General features: G+C 50.4%; 2 protein-coding genes across 2 annotated transcripts; one reads left to right on the forward strand and one right to left on the reverse strand.

The window, feature by feature from the left end:
• Window positions 1-215: 215 nt before the first annotated feature.
• LOC123088144 (N6-adenosine-methyltransferase non-catalytic subunit MTB) lies at window positions 216-5,540 on the reverse strand. The gene is made up of 7 exons (XM_044510316.1): window positions 5,377-5,540; window positions 2,758-4,629; window positions 2,577-2,660; window positions 2,126-2,230; window positions 1,906-2,014; window positions 723-874; window positions 216-604 (listed from the first exon to the last, which is right to left on the reverse strand). The coding sequence occupies exons 2-7, from the start codon at window positions 4,546-4,548 to the stop codon at window positions 458-460; spliced, it is 2,388 nt and encodes a 795-aa protein (XP_044366251.1). The 5' UTR covers window positions 4,549-4,629; window positions 5,377-5,540; the 3' UTR covers window positions 216-457.
• A 50-nt stretch (window positions 5,541-5,590) lies between these two features.
• Window positions 5,591-20,810, forward strand: LOC123088146 (mitochondrial inner membrane protease subunit 2). Its single transcript, XM_044510317.1, has 5 exons — window positions 5,591-5,776; window positions 5,899-6,156; window positions 6,270-6,342; window positions 6,427-6,592; window positions 20,421-20,810. The coding sequence occupies exons 2-5, from the start codon at window positions 6,003-6,005 to the stop codon at window positions 20,526-20,528; spliced, it is 501 nt and encodes a 166-aa protein (XP_044366252.1). The 5' UTR covers window positions 5,591-5,776; window positions 5,899-6,002; the 3' UTR covers window positions 20,529-20,810.
• The last annotated feature ends 19 nt before the right edge of the window (window positions 20,811-20,829 follow it).

Here is a 20,829-nt window from a genome sequence, read left to right on the forward strand (position 1 = left end):
CTCTTCGTCCACCCCATTCCTATGTAGTAGGTTCCAATGGTGGCGTGACAATTTGCATAAGTCACTGTAAGATCTTATTTCAAACAATATTTGCGACGGCACAGCCAACAGAGAGGTGATCACAGTTCTCCGGCGCAGAGTTACACATTACACACAAGAGAGGCATTAAGCCACTCCAAGTGCCCAAACGCAAATCCATCAGATCACTACATGCATGCACGCGCAAAGGTAAAGCTTCTTATTCTGATTGCCACAGTTTCATCGAAACATCCACCATCCATGACACTGACATACAGTACATTTTTCCGACGACAAGTGGCTCAAACTCTCCCTACAAGGTGTAAAATAAAAGCTACAGATATGGAAAAATAAATGTAGCCACCACTGCAGCTTGAAAACAGATCCCGGTTCACCGAGCTCCATGGAGGGGGGTTTTCCGCCATTAGCGAAGATGCTGTCAGTTCTTCGGCGGGGGTGACTTGGGCCTGAGGCCCTCGATCTCCGGAGTCGTCACGATCAGATGCGGAGCCCCAGGAGGAGGGTTTCGCCCGCCGCCTCCCTGCCACACCTTCCCATCGCTGTCCGCAAAGTTCTTGTTATACGCCTGCAATAGTGAAGTTTCTTAGCAGAGATGACATTGATGTGTGGAGCTCGTGCCAATGCATATATGCTCTGGTGTAACTGTGTCCATGAGCATACAAGTTGAAGATCCAGCTTTCTACCTCTTTGTTGAAGTTGGAGTATGATAAGTCTTTCCCAAGCGTAAGCCAGCCAGGGCGGATGTTATGATCCTCACCAAAGAGCTCAAGGCGTCTCTTTCCAAGAGCAAAATGCTCAATGATCCTGTACATGTCATCAGGTTTCTTCGTTGAACCTGTAAAAGAAGACATATACTTCTAGGCATCACAAACGAATATTATGCTTCAAAGGATGTGTTCTTTTTTTTTTAAAGGCTATACTTCAAAAAACAATGTAAACATAAGGAATTCTGAAATATACTCCAAGCTGTCAACAAATGGATAGCTAGATATCTGTACCATGATCATAGAAGAGAAAGTAGTAAGACCTTCCTTAGTAACTTCACCAAAATATGTGTTTTTCTTTCAAGCATACCAAAATCATGAAAATGACCAAGGAATAGCTAACTTGCAAAAGGCTATCACGGGAGGATAAATAGTACGATTATTTAGCCGAGCCAAAAACATCTGCTCATCTTCCACGTCCCATTACCTTTATGCCAAGAATCAACAGTACAACACATGAAATCTCTAACATCTCCTTTTAAATGTGCACACTCGTGCATTATAGAAATCTTAAAAATATTTTACATGAATAAACGTTTCTCCAATCTTGGACATACTTTGATGGTTCTCATGAGATTATTATGCAGAAAATGCACGCATACTGGCACACTTGCTACAGCTGCTTCAGGATAATCGACGCCATATTGTTTTGTTTGAGTTTCAATTAGTGTTACAAGGATTATATTCAGAGTTCAAGCTTCATATGGGCAGGTCAACAAGAAAATAGCGGCAACAAAGATGTGCTACTCTGGTCACTACTGTAAGACGTTTTGGTAGTTCAAATTGAACTGCCAAAACGTCTTATATTTAGGAACAGAGGTAATACAATTTTCTTCAAACCAGTCGTAATAAACCAATCCTTCGACAAGCCAGATAGAATATGCTTTTATCAACAAATCAAATTCTTTTAAAAATCATACTCCACTTTTCATGGGCCAAACCATAGAAATTCATACCATGACAACAAAGACAAAACAGTGAATTTAATTTCATACATGAACAAGACAGGAAAGGAAAAGAGGCCTCAGAACAGTTTAGAAGACAGATATCATAAACGAAGAATAACAATAAGCATTATAAATGGCAGCTACGTGATAGATACCATCAGTGGGTTCTTCAGCTATTATTATATCAGTGTCGATATTCGCGTGGATGACATGACCATCAGTGCTACGGCGTACCGTTCCTTTTATACCCATTAAACAATGCTCCTGCACAAGGAAAGATGGATACTTCACAAGAATCCCAGAGACATGGGGAAATTGCAAAGTAAAAAACAGAAATAATGCTATAAAACATATAATACTTAATAACAGCACTACCTTTGAATGCTGCAACAATGTACGAGAATCATGCCGCAGACCTGATGATGCATTTTTCTTGTTGGTTTTCACCCAGCAAACATCCTCACACCTACGAAATCCCCACTGGACAAAAGAGATGTTTCAGCTAGCTTCATCTATTATTACGTTTCATCATTCAGCTGGAAACTGTATGACAGATCTAAATTGAATAAAACAGTGCCTATATCTTTTGAAACAGATGAATACATTGGAAAGAATGTGAGATTTATGCAGATTGGAGTTTGATTGCAACTAAACGGAATGGCAATGACAGAAACATGATCAAAATGCATTGTGGCTATAATGTTTTGGAGAGGACACATGAGCCTGGATGGCCTTCTGTAAGCTGGCATCATGCCCAGAAAAATTGACAACAAAGCAGAACATAAAACTGCATGTGTTATATTACTGAAAGAGAAAGCTGTCTCACCTTCTTCAAACATTGACGGCCCTGTTCAAGACCTACGCCATCACCAACCCAAAGGAAGAGAAAAGAGGGAGTATCAGCTATAGCCTGTTGATTCAAACAATTGACGGAAGTATATTAATAATTCTGTGGCATAAAATGAACACCCTTAAAAAGGATGAAACAACCAGACAAGAACAACAACCTCAATCTTCAAATTCATAATCTCCTCAGCGTTCCAATATTCAATATGATCTGTTATTCCTGGTGCACGATGAACATACTCTTCCCATGGTGGATCCACAAGAATAACATCAAACTTTGTACCAAAAAATTCTGGAGAAAGAACATGTTGCCGTAGATCACACTTAAAATACATCGGTGGTGAAGCAGCGTTAGTAACAATTTCGTCCTTCCTCTGTATGAGTTCTCTCAATTTTGGATAGTCCTCCGCTACACTTGTAAGATCCAGTTCTCTAATGAAGTTTTGAGGTCGCATGCCAGTGTCCACAAAGTTCTGAGAGTAATCATTCTGTTCACCCCTTGAAGGAGCTTTTCTGATCGGTGCACCATGCCTATGTGGCACCCAACCACCAGATGGCTTATCATGTGTCATTTCACGATTTTGTGTGCTCATCTGGTTAAAACCCAATCCTGACATATTCGTTGGAGTGCCCATTCCTGGGCCCATTTGATTTAAGTGAACATTATGAACAGGTCCAGCTCCCATACTTGGAGTGAACCTATGCTCACCAGCAACTGGAGGAGGGATGTGAAGGTTAGGTGGAACAGAAAGCATGTTGACATCAACACCTCCTGCTCCAGGCCACACCATAGGTCCAGGAAACGGCGGCATGAAAACACCAGGTAGAAGAGGAGGACCTGGAGAATGGGGAATATTTGGCCCCATATGTTGCATTTGCCCTGGTGGCAGGGCGAGTGCACCAAATGAAGGTGGCGGCATAAGTGGCACCGGAACTCCAATTCTCTGAGAATCCCTTCCAGTTGGCCTCCCCCTTCCTCTAGAGGATCTATCACCTTTAGGCCCTTGCTGAGTAAATGGAGAAACCATGCTGGTGCCACCACTTTGATCTGCTTCAGGATGATTGGTGCTACTATCATCAGTTGTTCCGGGAGCTCCCACATCAGATCTTCTTCCAGAAACAGAGCCCTCTCGCCCGAAATCAAAATTGCTATTTGGCCTGATCTCTATTGAATCAGACCTGTCATACCGATTTCCATAGGTTGAAGAACCTCTGAAACTTTCAGATCTACCCCTGGAATCCTGCCGGTACCCAGCGCGACCCTGAAAACTCGTACCATCTAACCTTTCCTGTGTGCTCCTCCATTCAGAAACATTTGCTTCTTTAGGATCTCGCAGTTGACGGCTCCTCGAGTACTGCTCAGATCCTTCAACCTCTTGTGTTTTCACATTCCAACTGCTGTCTCTCCCTCTGTCTGGTGTATCCGGTATTTGTGAAGGTGGAGCGTCTCTATTCCTTCTATCCCCTGATGACTCCCATCCATCGTTACCCACTCTGGGTGACGTCTCCTCTTTTTCCACACCACCCTTGCTTTCATGTCCGTATTCCACTGTATGCCCAAGAATCTCTTCCTTTTGATGACTTTGATCCGCTGGTCTGCCATCTTCATTGATGTTCTCAGCCATAGCAGATCCCCTCCTCTCATTGATATCCTCATCGGACCTCCCGCCCCTTGAACTACTAGAGTCCACACCTTTTCTAATTCCACCCGACTCATCTGCATGGCCATGAATCATCTCTTTTTCCCTGCCATGCTTATTATGGTCAGAAGAATAACCACCATCTCTTGTATCAGCCCTGTCTGCAGAAGTTTCACTTCTTGAAGAGTCCCAACCTTTCCTGTCGTCTCTCTCCTTGGAACCATCAGGACTTCTCCTTGGAATCTTTGGTGATCTTAGGTCTCCTATCACATGATAGTCATCTTCTTCGGCATTAGATTTAGACCCATCCATCAGCCAACTGCAATTGTTGCTACCTCTCTTCCTAGGATTACAACCGAGTTGAGAAGCTTTGGCTGGAACCTTCAGATTCCACTGCATAGAGAAACATTTTATCAGAAAAGTGAACTTCAGAATAAGAAAATCAAGGAAACAAGGTCTTGCGCGAAAAGGAAATCTAAACCTGAAGTATGTGAAAGATTAGAACAAGTTGAGCCAGATTCAGCATAAAGTGAATCGATGGAAACCAAAGTGTAGCACTGGACCAAAATCTAAAACTGGACTCTGGGAAGAACCAACGCACTGCATAGCACATATTGAGTAGCACGCCTGATTATCCACCGGCCCCAGAACAGGTGAGAACAAGCGATTGCATGGCATTACCACCAAAAAGAGAAGTTCAAGCCTGGTAAATGGATCAATGTAGTTATCAAGTGACCTACCCACCACCACATCATGTGATTATTAAGCTACTGGCAAGTCGTCAAAAATCTCGAGGCTGTTCAATGACTAAATCCAACAAATTTGCTGCAACAAAAACACAGAGCGGGGAGCAGACAGGGGGCGGACCTAAACGCCCCAAATTCGTGAAGTAAATCACTTGGGCGGCTAAAAGTTAGCGCGTCACTAAATCAATCGCCGAGGACGCAGGGACCGGGTGGAGGAAGCAGGGACGCCCGCGTCGACGCTAAGCTGCGGCACGGCGGGAGCTCTAGGGCGCGGCGGCAGCGGACGACAGGAGAGATTTCATAGCCGCACTGGGCGGGATTGGAGCCCGGGGAGGGGTTATAGCACGCACGCGAGCGGCTCGGGAGAGGAGGGAAGAGGGAGCGGGGGGCTTACCGGAGCGGGGAGGGGTCCGCCGACCTGCGACGTTCGAACGCGGCGCGGTCGGTGGGGTGGTCGCCGCCGCCGCCGCCGACGGTGGGAGGTGCAGCGAGGGTTTGGGTGAGGGTCGGAGAGGCGGCCTAAACCAACAGAACTAGTACAGAAGAGAGGCCCCGCTATTTGATATGGGCCGTTGATTACGCGATCGGACGGCGGGCCGTAAGCGCTTCGTTAATTACCCTGCGGCCTCCGACGCCCCGACGACTCAAGCCATCCGCCGCCGACGCCACCACACACCGGCGTCGTCGTCGTCGCCGCCGCCACTCCCGCCGCTCTTCCTCGCCCACCTCCACGGAGCCACTCCAAAGCCTTGGTCGCCAGCCTCCACCCCCACGGAACCGAGGAAGATTTCTCGGTAAGAGCCTCGGCTGCTTGGATTTGGTCCATCTTACATCTAAGTGTTCGTCTGCACCATCCACTAGATTAGCTGCAGAATTATTCGCCGTACTGACGGACTAGCACCGTACATCTCTGCAGTGTCTCCGCTTCGGAGCTCGGTTCACTGCATTTCTGCCGTGTGTCTGCACTTCAGAGGTTCAGTTCAGATACTACCTGTATGCAGTGACTGGATAGTTTGGATAATGGGAACCCGCAATCAGCTTTGGTCGATCGCCAAGATGTCGGTGACCGGGGGTGTAATCGGCATCACCATTTCCGACCGCTACGTCACCGTGGTGGCCATAAAGGGCCACTCGATGCATCCCACCATGACGGGCACCGACAGCGCCTTGCGAGGTATTCGTGGCTTTGGTTTCTACATATCAGTGCAGGCATGGCATGAGAGTTGGATTATCCTGCAATCCATACTCAATGATTTTGTGCTGACCAGGTTGCTCGGCTCGAACCAGGTGACATCGTGTTAGCGGAGAAGGGCTGCCTCGATCAGTACAAATTCTCCCGTGGAGATGTCATTTTGTTCAAGTATGTGCCATGATATTGCTGGAAAATAGCGGAAAAGAAAATATCACGAGAATCCATACAACGATTTTTTTTTTCTGTTTGCAGATGCCCTAGTAATCACAAGGAAGTGTTTGTGAAGAGACTGATTGGCTTACCTGGTGAGTGGATACAGCTCCCTGCGTCTTCTGAGATAATTAAGGTCCCACAGGGGCATTGCTGGGTTGAAGGGGATAATGCTGCTAGAAGCTGGGATTCAAGATCATTTGGCCCAGTAAGTTACTTCATCTCCATTTCTTTTTCAACTTACGACATTAGCCTACTTTGATTTGGCTGATTTGGGAAAATGTTCAAGCCTATGGAGTAGTTGTTTGAGTGTAATATATTAATGACCCCAGTCTCGTTATATCGTATTGATGGGCTAGAAGCTTGTTTGTTCAACGGTGGAGTTTTGCCGCATTTTGATCCTCTGTGCCAGCACTCATAGTACTATGCAAATTGACATTGTGAGTTCCTTCAATAGAAAAAACGGGCACCTAAAATATGCATATATTATGTACCGTATGATGGGGATGGGCATATTAATCTCACTGCATGTATATGACCCTTAAGATTTGCACCAGAAATCTATGGATAGATGTGCAGTTGGCGCTTCTAAGGTTAACATTAAGTGATAGAAAATAATCTAGCAAACTTCTTAGAGTATGCCAATTTGTTGTAGGCTTCATTTTTGTGGGTTCTTCTTTTAACAATGCTATGTAAATGCTACGTATATGCTAGAACATGCCAAATTAACATGGATGACTAGCAGAACATAGTACTTGAGCTATGAGCCTCCTCCTGGTAACCTGATTATTGCAAACGTGGCTATACTTCTTTGTTTTTGTGGGGCCTGAGGCCAAAAGAATGTTACTCCAGAGTTTTTAGCATGTGATGATTCAATATTCGTGGTGCCTACTGTCGTGGTTCTAACTCTGACAGCAATGTAGGGGGGTATGAATGGAGAGGCTAGATCTCAGCTATTGGGGAGTTGTAAACACACCAAGATGTACGAGTTCAGGCCCTTCGCGGAGGAAGTAACAGCCCTACGTCTCGGTGCCCGGAGGCGGTCGACTGGATTACTGGCGTGTGAATAACAGGGGTGCGAACCCTTCATACTGAGGAGGGGGGTGGCTTATATAGAGTTCGCCGGCCCCCTCCTGCCCTCAGTAATGCAGGGTTTAAGGTACATTTAAGGTCGGACGTTACTGGTAACGCCCCTAATAAAGAGCTATAATGACCATAAAGACTACTTAACAGCTGACCGTTTGCCTGCGGAGCGACTATAGGTCTCCTGGCGGTCGAGTGGTTGGCTTCATGGTCGAGTGATAGCTTCCTGGTCGAGTGTCTTGAGTCCGTCGAGTAGGATACCTTCAAGTCGATTGAAAAGTGACTTCTCCTAGGGATGTCCTAGGGTAGGGCTCCTTGAACAGGTCCGTGCCCCTACCCTAGGCACATGTCTTCATCATTAGCCCCCGAATGGATCGAGGCTAGAGTGGGGAAAGAGTTGGAGATCTTTCCGACTGGTTCTTTGGGCTACGTGAGCGCCTTGTTTTGGGTCAATCGTCATGGATGACGTTGCCAACCTTTTTCAGTCGCCTTGATCCATTCTAGGCCTTTCGTCGAGTGAATTTCTCTGCTTGTGACATACTGAGCGCCGGCGCGATCGGGGTCTTCTGTTTTGACAAGTTGTTCTGTGGCCCGCGGATGTCGCAGGATTCGGATTTTGGGAAGCGCGCGGGGCGGGAGCGGCCGCAGTAATCGGAAGCGATAAAGCGGAAGCTCCTCGATCCCCGCGCCGCCTTTTTCGCCACGTACTGCGCGCGCGTCTGCTGCGGGATTTGACTGGATAGCCTGGGCCTACCAGTCGGCCACTCGGAAGCGGTCCCTTATAAATCGCCGGCTTGGGGTTTCCAAGCAGTGCGCTCTCTTCTCCTCCTTTCTTCCACCTCTCTCCCTTCGCAAGTCCTTCCGCCACCTCTGTTCCCGCCCCAGCGCAGCAGGCCCGTGCGAGACTTCGCCGGCGACGATGACGAAGAGCAAGACCTCCGCCCTGGAGCGCGCGAAGAAGGCGGCGGCGGCGGGGAAAGGGAAGAGGTCAGCTCGGGGCGGATCTTCCTCTAGGACCGCTCTGCCCAAAGGTTGGATCCAGGGTGACTGGATGCCGTCGGTGCTCCGGCAAGAGGATCTCGACGACATGGTCGAAGGGGGAGTCATTCCCCACCAAGCCGCGCGTCTTCCGGGGGGAGAGATCGAACCTCAACCCCGCGACGGTGAGTGCGTGCTCCTAGCCACCCACATCGACCGAGGGTTTTCTCTGCCGCCCCATCCTTTTTTCCGGAGCTTCTTGAACTTCTTCGGAGCGCAGCTCCACCACTTCACTCCTAACTCCATTGTATACCTTGCCGCTTTCATTTCCATGTATGAGGCTTTCTTGGGTTGCCGCCCCCATTGGGGACTTTTCAAACACATCTTTACTTGCCGTTCTCAATCGGTCAAGAAGGCCAAGTCGAGTGACGAGAGGACGCAGGTGATCCAGTTGTGCGGGGGCTTGGCGATCCTGGTGAGGGGGAAGAGTTGTTTTCCATCCATTACTTTCCCGGAGTCGGTCCGTGGTTGGCAGTCGACCTGGTTCTACTGTCAGGACCAGGCGACCCCAGGACAGTCGACTGGTCTTCCTCCTTTCTCCCTCGACCGAGCTGAAAAACCCGCTTCTCTGAAAGTGACGTCGGAGGAAAGGGCCCAAGTCAAAGTGTTGGCCGGTCGAGTGGTCGAGCTTGTCCGTGAGGGTGTGACCGGGATGGACCTACTGGAGGTCTTCCTCCAGAGGCGCATCCAGCCGCTCCAGGCCCGTGACCACTCGATGTGGTTGTACTCTGGCCTCGATGACACCACTCGGGTCCACCCGGAGGAGGTCACCGACGAGATGCTGGAGGGGTGGCTGTCGAGCATCACGGGGAACAAAGACAACCCCCGAGGAGCCAGAAGGGTAACTCCACTCGACAACTCGTATGAAGTGGACCAGGTATGTCTTTATTCTCCCGACTGAAATCTTGTTTTCTGCATTGGTCTTCTTTGAGTTGGTCGACTGACTTTCGTCTTGTCTATTGCTTTCCAGGCGACCACCGAGATGTACTCGACGCCCAACGGGGCTCAGGAGCCAACTGAGAAAGGGGAGGCGAGCGGAGGTGAGAGTGGGGACGACCAAGGCGAGTGGGAGTCCGACGGCGAAGGAGAGGGAGACGACACCGTCGACTCCAGCGAAGAGGAGGAGGTCGAGCCCCCCCCCCCCCCAGCCCAGAGGGGCGGTCCAAGCACACACACGACCCAGCGCGGGAACGTGGCAAGGCGACTGCCTCTGTTGGGCAGTCGTCGAAACGCCCTCGGACCTCTTCTCCTACGCCGACTGGGAAGGTTCCCAAGCACCCTCGCACGACGCTGTCCAAGCCGCCCAAGGCTCTGCCCAAGATGAAGATAGCTGTCCCTACCATTTCCGGGTAATAATAAAACTTGTTTTCCTTTGTCGACCGTGGACGGATCCTTGGTCGATTCATTGAGCCATCCGACTGACTTTCGAGGCTTGCAGTGCTGCTACTTCTGAGGTCTCCGCCAAGGACGACGACCAAGAGATGGAGGATGCTGTTACCTCCAACCCTGGTACGATTACTGACGTTCTGTATTGAATCGACTGATCATTTATTGCAACTCTGGTCGATTGAACTTTTCCTTTGTAGCCCCTACTCATGTTATCGACCTCCCGGATGACGACGACAACGGTCCGTTGAGAGTGAGGAGGCACAAGAGGGCGTCGGCTGACAAGACCCCCCAATCCGCTCCGGCGTCCGAGGCCGTGGCTCGGGATGGTGGTGACACCACTCGGGCTTCTGTGACCTTCGCCGTTCCTCTGGCGAGTGCGCGGCTCTCGTCGTCGACTGCGGATCCGTTCTCACTTTTTGCCGCATACCCCGTCCCTGAGGACCAAGCGGCTGCTGCAAAAGAGGCTATACGCCAGGGGGGGATCATGATGGAGCAAGTGAAGATGGCTCGGGAGGCCAGCCAAGCAGCCTATGACGCGAGTTCGGCTCTCCAGAGCAACGTCCAGGTCAGTCGACTCAACACTTGGTCTGTTATGATATGCTGTTTTAAGAGTCTCTTTTCCGAAGATCTTTTGCATCTGCATCTGTACACCCACTGGGTGTGTCTTCCAATTCTCAGACGAGTGGGGGCACGCTAAGTGCACCCACTGGGTGTAGTCCCCGAGACTACGGTGAACTGTTGGCAGTCGACTGTAGTCTTTACATTGTGTTGCTGTAGCTGCATTTCTTCACTCGGTTTGGTCGGGCCAGGTCGAGTGGAACTGTATCCGGTCGACTGCGGGCAGTCGACTTTTTTTTTTGTCGAACCAGTGGGGGCACGCTGAGTGCACCCACTGGGTGTAGTCCCCGAGACTACTGTCGAATGTTTTTGATTCGGCTGTGGTCTTAGAAACGTCGTCATTGTCTCTTAGTTACTCGGAAGCAACTTATCTTGGACGTCTGTCAACTGATTTTTCTTTTTACAGAAATCTTGCGAACTTGTAGCTCGCTATACTGAGTTGAAGAATCAGCAGGTCCAGCTCAACCTTAACTTGAAGCTTGCTCAGGAGAATTTGAAGAAGGCGCAAGAAGAAGCAAAAGGTATGGCTGGTGAGGTTCTCCATTCTTAACGGGTGGCTTTTCTTTCTTGTCCATTCTTGATGTTGGTTCCACTCGACGCGCCGCAGAGAAACTGGAGGAAGCTCTGAAGAAGAAGGACCAAGACCTTGCAGAGGCACAGAAGGAGGCCTCGAGCAAAAGGAAGCTCGCAGAAGAGAAACTGGCTTCGGTCGGAACTCTTGAACAAGAGAACTCCAGACTGAAAACTGCTCTCGAGACAGCTAATCGAGACGCCAGTCGACTGAAGAAGGAGAAGATGGCTCTGCACGACAAGGCGGGTGAGCTGGCGGGGAAGGTAAAAGATCTGGAGGCTTATCTCGGTGGACTTGCCAAGAAGCTGTTCGTCACGCTCGAAGGTAATTACTCTGCCCCGACTGTCTTGCAGTTTACCAAGCCTGTGTAGGGCCACTGTCTTACTCTTGAATCATGTTTGCAGAATTCTGCCAGAACTTTGAAGAGGAGACCAGTCGAGTGGAGCCAAGCTTGGACCCTGTTAACTCTCTTTTGAAGGACGAGGTTGCAATGAACGTGCTCCGTCTGGAGTCTCGTACTGCCAGCGTCGTTGACTATCTGGCTCGGCTGAAAGTTGCGATGTCGCGGATCGACACATCACTCTGGCCTGGGACGACGCTTTAGAACGACCTCGAGTCTCTGATGGCTCGACTTAACGAAGTCCCAGGTCGAGTGGCGGAATGGAAGAAATCTTCTGCTAGATGTGGTGCTGATGTCGCTCTGTCTCTGGTCGGCGTCCATTGCAAGGAGGCGCGAGAAGAAAAGCTGGCGGCCATCCAAGTTGCCAATACCAAGAAGCACAGCTTTCAAGACTTCATGGAGACTTTCATCGCCGCTGCCACCCGTATTGCCAACGGGATCGACTTGGATGAGTTCGTCGCCCCTTCCAGTCCTCCTCTTGAGGAGTGAAAAACTTTAAATTTACCTCGGAATGCCGAGTGGATTTGTAACCGTTAAACTCTGCCGAGCCGAGGGCTCGAGTACTTTGAGGTCGGGGATCTTTTAGGCTTTATCTGATCTTGATTTCTCGTTTGAATATCTTCATGGTTCGATTCGTCGAGTGGACCTTGATTTTCACTCGGAATAACCTTGTATTTGCCAGCGGTGCCGCTCCGAAGGGGAAGGTAGCAGTCGACTCGCGGATTGGGTTGTGTCTTGTACTTAGGCAAGCACTAGGCTGCAGCTAAGCCCCCGAGTGGGAGGTTTGCTCTCCACTCGGTAGGATTTTTAAACACTTAGGCGAGCGCTGGGCTGCAGCTAAGCCCCCGAGTGGGAGGTTTGCTCTCCACTCGGTAGGATTTTTAAACACTTAGGCGAGCGCTGAGCTGCGGCTAAGCCCCCTAGTGGGAGGTTTGCTCTCCACTCGGTAGGATTTTTTCAAACTTAGGCGAGTGCCGGACTGCAGCTAAGTCTCTAAGTGAGAGAACTTAGGCAAGTGCTGGACTGCAGCTAAGCCCCCGAGTGGGAGGATCGCTCTCCACTCGGTAGGATTTTTTCAAACTTAGGCGAGTGCCGGACTGCAGCTAAGTCTCTAAGTGAGAGAACTTAGGCGAGTGCTGGACTGCAGCTAAGCCCTCGAGTGGGAGGATCGCTCTCCACTCGGTAGGATTTTTTCAAACTTAGGCGAGTGCCGGACTGCAGCTAAGTCTCTACGTGAGAGAACTTAGGCGAGTGCTGGATTGCAGCTAAGCCCCCGAGTGGGAGGATCGCTCTCCACTCGGTAGGATTTTTTCAAACTTAGGCGAGTGCCGGACTGCAGTTAAGTCTCTAAGTGAGAGAACTTAGGCGAGTGCTGGACTGCAGCTAAGCCCCCGAGTGGGAGGATCGCTCTCCACTCGGTAGGATTTTTTCAAACTTAGGCGAGTGCCGGACTGCAGCTAAGTCTCTAAGTGAGAGAACTTAGGCGAGTGCTGGACTGCAGCTAAGCCCCCGAGTGGGAGGTTTGCTCTCCACTCGGTAGGATTTTTTGAGCTTAGGCGAAACGGATTCGCAGCTAAGTCACCCACTGGGGGATTTCGTAAGTAAACAGAAGTGACAGCAATTATTGAAACACTCTTGTCTTTGATAAAAATAAACTGCAGAAATTTTTCTTTTTACATCTCGTCCAAGGGAGAGCTCAAGTGTAAAAGGGGCGGAGTAGTTCCGCATTCCAAGCTCGTGGCTCGTCGATCTTGCGATCAACATTGTAGAGGTGATACGCTCCATTGTGGAGGACTCTGGTGATGATGAAGGGGCCTTTCTAAGTAGGAGCAAGCTTGTGTGGTTTCTGTTGATCCACTCGGAGGACCAAATCTCCTTCTTGGAAGGCTCGACTCTTCACATTCCGGGCGTCAAATCGACGCAAGTCTTGCTGATAAATGGTCGATCTGATCATGGCCATCTCCCTCTCTTCTTCTAGGAGGTCGACTGCGTCTTGCCGGGCCTGTTCTGCTTCATCTTCGGTGTAAAGCTCGACTCGGGGCGCGTTGTGAAGAAGATCACTTGGCAGAACCGCTTCGGCTCCATAAACCAGAAAGAATGGAGTTCTTCCAGTCGACCGGTTAGGGGTGGTCCTCAATCCCCACAGAACTGACGGAAGCTCGTCAACCCAAGCGCCTGCCGCGTGCTTGAGATCACGCATCAGTCGAGGCTTTAGTCCTTTGAGGATTAGACCATTTGCTCTTTCGGCTTGTCCATTCGACTGGGGGTGGGCGACCGATGCGTAGTCGACTCGAGTGCCTTGAGAGGCGCAAAAAGCTCTGAACTTGTCCGAATCGAAGTTTGACCCATTGTCAGTGATGATGCTATGCGGGACTCCATATCTGAATGTTAGCCCTCTGACGAAGCTGATAGCAGTGCAAGCATCAAGATTCTTGATAGGCTTAGCTTCAATCCATTTGGTAAACTTGTCGACTGCCACAAGCACATGGGTGAAACCACTTCTGCCTGTTCTCAGTGGACCAACCATGTCTAGTCCCCAGACAGCAAAGGGCCAGACGAGTGGAATGGTCTTCAGGGCTGACGCAGGCTTGTGTGACATGTTGGAGTAGAACTGGCACCCTCCACACTTGTCGACTATCTCTTTTGCCATCTCATTTGCTCTAGGCCAGTAAAATCCCGCTCGGTATGCTTTAGCCACAATGGTCCGAGAGGACGCATGGTGACCACAGGTCCCCGAGTGGATATCATCAAGGATTATCCGACCCTCTTCTGGTGTTATGCACTTCTGACAAATTCCAGTCGCGCTTTCTCTATACAACTGCCCCTTTATGACTGTGAAGGCCTTGGATCGGCGGACGATCTGTCGAGCCTCTTCCTCGTCCTCTGGGAGTTCTTTCCTTAGGATATACGCGATGTACGGTATCATCCAGTCGGGAGTGATGGCCAAGACTTCCATGATCAGGTCGACCATAGCAGGAACTTCGACTTCAGTCGGATATGCGGCACTTTTCGGTTGTGGGGCTTCTTCTGTGAAAGGGTCCTCCTGGACTGACGGCGAGCGGATGTGCTCCAAAAACACATTGCTGGGAATGGCTTCTCTCTTGGAGCCTATCTTTGCCAGATCATCAGCTGCTTGATTTTTCAGTTGGGGGATATGATGAAGCTCTAATCCCTCGAATTTCTTTTCTAGCTTTCTCACTGCATTGCAATAACCAGTCATAGCCGGACTTCTGACGTCCCACTCCTTCATCACCTGATTAACTACCAGATCTGAGTCGCCATAGACCATGAGGCGACGGACACCGAGTGAAATGGCCATGCGCAACCCGTACAAAAGTGCTTCGTATTCTGCTTCATTATTGGAGGAATCGAAGTGAATCTGGAGAATATATCTGAGCTTATCTCCTCGGGGGGAGACTAGAACTACCCCAGCACCGGAACCATTCAGCATCTTAGATCCATCGAAGAACATGGTCCAGTGCTCCGAGTGAACTTGAGTCGGAAATTGTTGTTCAATCCACTCGGCGATGAAATCTGCGATTGCTTGGGACTTGATAGCCTTCTTTGCTTCAAACTTGATATCTAAGGGAAGGAGTTCAATCGCCCACTTGGCCACTCGACCGGTTGCATCTCTGTTATGCAGAATCTCTGACAGTGGGGCGTCGCTGACGACTGTAATGGAGTGGTCAGAGAAGTAATGTGCAACCTTCTTCGTGGTCATGTAAATCCCATATACAAGCTTCTGGTAGTGAGGGTATCTTTGAAGGGGTCAAAACTTCAGACAGATAATAGACTGGGCGCTGAACTCTGAAGGCCTTTCCTTCTTCTTCCCGCTCGACCGTAAGTACTGTACTGACAACTTGTCCTGTGACTGCAATGTAAAGCAGCAGAGGCTCTTTGCTGATTGGGGCAGCAAGCACCGGCTGGGTGGTGAGCAGAGCTTTGAGCTCTGCAAATGCTGCGTCAGCTTCTGGAGTTCACTCGAACTTGTCAGACTTCTTCATCAGTCGGTAAAGAGGCAACGCCTTTTCACCGAGACGAGAAATGAATCGACTTAGAGCGGCCAAGCAGCTTGTGAGCTTTTGGACATCGTGCACGCGTACAGGACGCTTCATCCGGAGTATGGTGCCAACCTTTTCTGGATTGGCATCGATCCCCCGTTCGGAAACGAGAAAACCGAGTAACTTTCCACCTGGAACTCCGAACGTGCACTTTGATGGATTGAGCTTGATATCATACCTCCTGAGGTTAGCAAAAGTTTCAGCAAGGTCAGCCCATAGGTCGGAACCTTTCCGTGACTTGACCACAATATCATCCATGTATGCCTCCTCATTCCGACTGATTTGAGTGAGTAGACACTTCTAAATCATTCTCATGAACGTAGCTCCGGCATTCTTGAGGCCGAACGGCATGGTGACGTAACAAAAGCATCCGAATGGAGTGATGAAAGCCGTTTTGATCTCGTCGGGTCCATACAGACGGATCTGATGGTACCCTGAATAAGCATCTAGAAAAGACAAACGCTCACATCCCGCGGTCGAGTCCACTATCTGGTCGATGCGGGGGAGAGGGAAATGATCTTTCGGGTAGGCCCGATTGATATGTTTGAAATCAATGCACATGCGAAGTGACTTGTCCTTCTTGGGGACCATGACGACATTGGCGAGCCACTCGGAGTGGTAAATCTCTCGGATGAACTCCGCTGCTAAGAGCCGAGCCACCTCCTCGCCAATGGCTTTCCTCTTCTGGACGGCGGACCGTCGAAGATGTTCTTTCACAAGCTTGAACTTCGGGTCGACTCGTAGACGGTGCTCAGCTAGCCCCCTGGGAATTCCAGGCATGTCAGAAGGCTTCCATGCGAAGACGTTCCAGTTCTCACGAAGGAACTGGATGAGCGCTTCTTCCTATTTGGAGTCGAGCGTCGTCGAGATGTGAGTCGGAGCAGCGTCGGGGTCGGTCGGGTGAATGTGAGCTGTCTTTGTTTCACCGGACGACTGAAAAGCTGACTCTGAAGCAGGCTTCTTGGCCCGTAGCAATTCACTCGGATCGGCAGCCTTTTGGTACTCTTGCAGCTCGACCACTGCCATCTGAGCATCTGCAATCTTTGAGCCTTTCTGAAAGCACTCTTCTGCCTTCTTCCGATTGCCTGTAACAGTAATTACCCCTTTAGGGCCAGGCATCTTCAGTTTGAGGTACACGTAACATGGTCGAGCCATGAAGCGTGCGTAAGCTGGCCTGCCCAAAATGACATGATAAGCACTTTGGAAGTCCACAACCTCGAATGTCAACTTTTCCTTGCGGTAATTCTTTGAATCACCGAAAACCACATCAAGAGCAATCTGGCCGAGTGATTCGGCTTTCTTGCCAGGAATGACTCCGTGGAAGCTCATGTTACTGGTACTCAGTCTGGACATCGAAATGCTCATTCCTTTCAAAGTTTCGGCGTACAGTATGTTCAGGCCACTGTCATCATCCATCAAGACTTTGGTGAGTCGAGTGCCTTCGACAATTGGATCGACCACCAGCGCTTGCCTCCCAGGGGTGGCAATGTGCGTAGGGTGATCAGACTGGTCGAATGTGATGGCAGTCTGAGACCACTTCAGATAACTGGGTGTTGCCGGAGCAACCATATTCACCTCACGGTTGATGACTTTCAGTCAACTTTTGCTTTCGACATCAGCAAAAATCATCAGGGTGGAATTGATTTGGGGGTATCCGTCGTCGCTATCTTCCTTGTCCTCGACTCTGTCTGACTCTTTTTCCTTATCCTTGGACTGTTTGCCTTGAAACTGCTGGATTAGGAGCCGGCACTGTCGAGTGGTATGCTTTGGGTAAATAAAATTACCCTCTTCACCTTTCTTGGTGTGGATGTGACACGGTAGGTCCAAAACATCGTTTCCATCCAGATCCTTGACTTTCTTGGGCTTCCAGGTGCCCTTGGGTTTTCCCTTGAAGTTTCCCTGGGCTACGGCCAGGGCCTTCCCAGGAGCGGCTGGCTCGGCCTTCCGCTTTTGTTTCCGACTGGAGTTTTCTCCGGTTTCTTGGGCGACTGCCTTGTGCTTGCCACTCCGGAGTCGGTCCTCGTCTTCACCATTAGCGTACTTGGTGGCAATCTCCATCATCCGATTCAGAGACATCTCTCCAGTTCGACCGAACTTCAGATTCAACTCTCTGTATTTAACGCCTTCCTTGAAGGCACAGACTGCTTGATGGTCTGGCACATTCTCAACCGAGTGATGCAGTGTGATCCACCTCTGGATGTATTCCCTCAGGGTTTCATTCGGCTTCTGCACGCAAGACCGCAACTCTGTAAGGCCTGCAGGTCGCTTGCATGTTCCTTCAAAAGTTGTGATAAACACTCGGGAGAGATCCTCCCAAGTGTAAATGCTGCTGGGTGCCAACTGATTTAGCCACGCTCTGGCTGAGCCCTCTAACATAAGAGGTAAATGCTTCATGGCCACCTCATCATTGCCACCGCCAATCTGTACAGCCACTCGGTAATCTTCGAGCCAGGTGTCAAGCTTAGATTCACCGGTGAACTTGCTGATTCCAGTCGCCAGCCTGAAATTGGGAGGAATCACTGCGGCTCTGATGGCTCGACTGAAACACTCTGGCCCTGAAGCATGTACTCTGCTGCTGGCGGGCGCATCTCTGTTCTGGCCTTCTCGATGAGCCCTGTTCCTGTCAACCAAGCCTTGAACGAGGACAGATCTCGCGTCAAAGCCTGGGTCCCTGGGGTCGACGGGAACCCTCTGCCCAACGCTATGAGGGCGCCTGTCATCTCGATGTCGAGGCGCATATGACCCACTCCTCGGGGGAGGGGTTGGCACTCGACGTCGATCATCACGATCGGATCGGTGATCATACTGCTCGTTCCTTCTGTACTGATCATGCCGGTCGCCACGTCCTCCACGCCTCGGGGGCGACCGCGGGCTGTGAGCCGACTGGACTGTATCTGTTGCAACGGATCGACTGTGGATCCTATTCCGCGACTAAGAAACGGCGGAATTCTGGTTTCCCGCCGCCCGGAGCAGCGCTCTGATCTGCAACAAGCCCCTGCCAGCTTCCGACTGGGAGGGCTGAATTGATTCTGCTATACGGGCCGCAGCGGCAAAATTCTGAACTGGGGTTCGATATACCTGCGTCGGCGGGAAGAGCTAGCGTCGACTAGACTCGGGAGCCCGCTGACGCGCTCGCTCGTCGAGTGCTCGCTGGAGATTCTCCAGTCGAGTGCGCTCGGCCAAATTAGCCAAACGCGCGTCCTCCAAGGCCCGGGCCTCGGAGGACTCTCCGACGATAGGGGTGCGGAGGGCGTTCGTGTTCCGGCAGCGAAGCTCCTCTCGCTGTGATGACGTGAGAGGTTCGGGGAGGTACTCATCGTGGAGATGCGACGGGCCGCCCCCACCCGCGCCTCCATCAGCGCGAGGGAAACCGGGAGGACTGTGCGTTCCATCGACCGCCGGGATCTCAGCCGCTGGGTCGCTGCTGTCGCACTCGGATGCGGTCTTCGCGGAGCCAGTCGACAGGTCGAACAGGCCGCAGAGGGATTCGTCGGGCTCGATTGCCGCGACTTGCGGGGTGGCCGACTGGCGGGCCACGACATGCCTCACCCACCTCTGGAGTCTCGACCGACCGGAGCGCTTGCGCCGGTGGGAGACAGAGCGGGGAGACGATACGGGGGCCGACCGATACTGGGTCGACGGCTGCCGCAGGAGGACGCCACGAACGAATGCGCGGAAATGCGTCGCACCGCGGACGGGGAGCGCGTCGACGTCGAGTGGCACCTCTTGAAGCCAGGCGGAGTCGTCGCCGATGAACGTGAGCGCGCCGAGACGGATCTCGCGGCCCTCCACCAAAACTCCGCACGAAACCATGATCAAAGGGATCGGAAAAATCGCAACTTCTCCAATCAGGCGCTGAGATTCCTGCCCCACAGTGGGCGCCAACTGTCGTGGTTCTAACTCTGACAGCAATGTAGGGGGGTATGAATGGAGAGGCTAGATCTCAGCTATTGGGGAGTTGTAAACACACCAAGATGTACGAGTTCAGGCCCTTCGCGGAGGAAGTAACAGCCCTACGTCTCGGTGCCCGGAGGCGGTCGACTGGATTACTGGCGTGTGAATAACAGGGGTGCGAACCCTTCATACTGAGGAGGGGGTGGCTTATATAGAGTTCGCCGGCCCCCTCCTGCCCTCAGTAATGCAGGGTTTAAGGTACATTTAAGGTCGGGCGTTACTAGTAACGCCCCTAATAAAGAGCTATAATGACCATAAAGACTACTTAACAACTGACCGTTTGCCTGCGGAGCGACTATAGGTCTCCTGGCGGTCGAGTGGTTGGCTTCATGGTCGAGTGATAGCTTCCTGGTCGAGTGTCTTGAGTCCGTCGAGTGGGATACCTTCAAGTCGATTGAAAGGTGACTTCTCCTAGGAATGTCCTAGGGTAGGGCTCCTTGGACAGGTCCGTGCCCCTACCCTAGGCACATGTCTTCATCACCTAACGATTGGAAATTCCATGGACTATAGTGCACTAAACTAGACATCAAATAAAAGAAAACACTAAATGAAAAACAGAATAAAGCAAAAAGGTGATACTCGGGAAAACCCATACTGTAAGTAACACATCAGTACATTAGAAGGCAGGCACATCTGTGTGCTAAGGCCCGAGGTGGAAGAGTTTTAAGCTTGGCAGTCTGCGGTGGCATCTTCTTATTCATGTCGCTGCAGTGCTTGTAAAGTTGCTAACTTAGGCTATAATTAGCAATTTAGCATATATGATACAATAGATCAAACAAAGCGTTGTAATAGATACAGAAAACAAATATGTTATGTACTTTTATATTGCCTACATATTTTTTCTTTCAACTTATTATTTCATCCAGCTCTATTCTATGTTGCATCATATGACTTGTTTCACTAACGTTTGGTGTTTCTTCAGATCCCTTTAGGCCTAATAAACGGGAGGGTCACCCACATCATCTGGCCGCCGTCGAAGATGGGCAGAGTGGAGAGAAAATGGCCCGAAGATAGAATCCCGCCGTTTTGATTCGACTCCTCACCGCACGTGATGATGATCCATCCACTTTAGCCTGTTTTGTGGCTACCAGAAGTTTAGCTACCCGTTGTTCAAGTTTTGGTGAGATTTGTTCGGAAATTTCCTTTAGCCCACCATTTTTTGTTGTTGTTGCTTCCTCGTGTAAACAATTTTGTCTTCGAATTGGTCAAATGTAAAACCTCAATCGAGGCCCTTCACACTCAATCATATGTTTTGCAAACAGATACAGCTTGGCAATGAACTTTTGCAACTTGTTGTACTGGACTCAGCAGATGCAGATGGACAGAAAGAA

The sequence above is a fragment of the Triticum aestivum genome, chromosome 4A, assembly GCF_018294505.1.
Source record: "Triticum aestivum cultivar Chinese Spring chromosome 4A, IWGSC CS RefSeq v2.1, whole genome shotgun sequence".
NCBI classification, from domain to species: Eukaryota; Viridiplantae; Streptophyta; class Magnoliopsida; order Poales; family Poaceae; genus Triticum; species Triticum aestivum.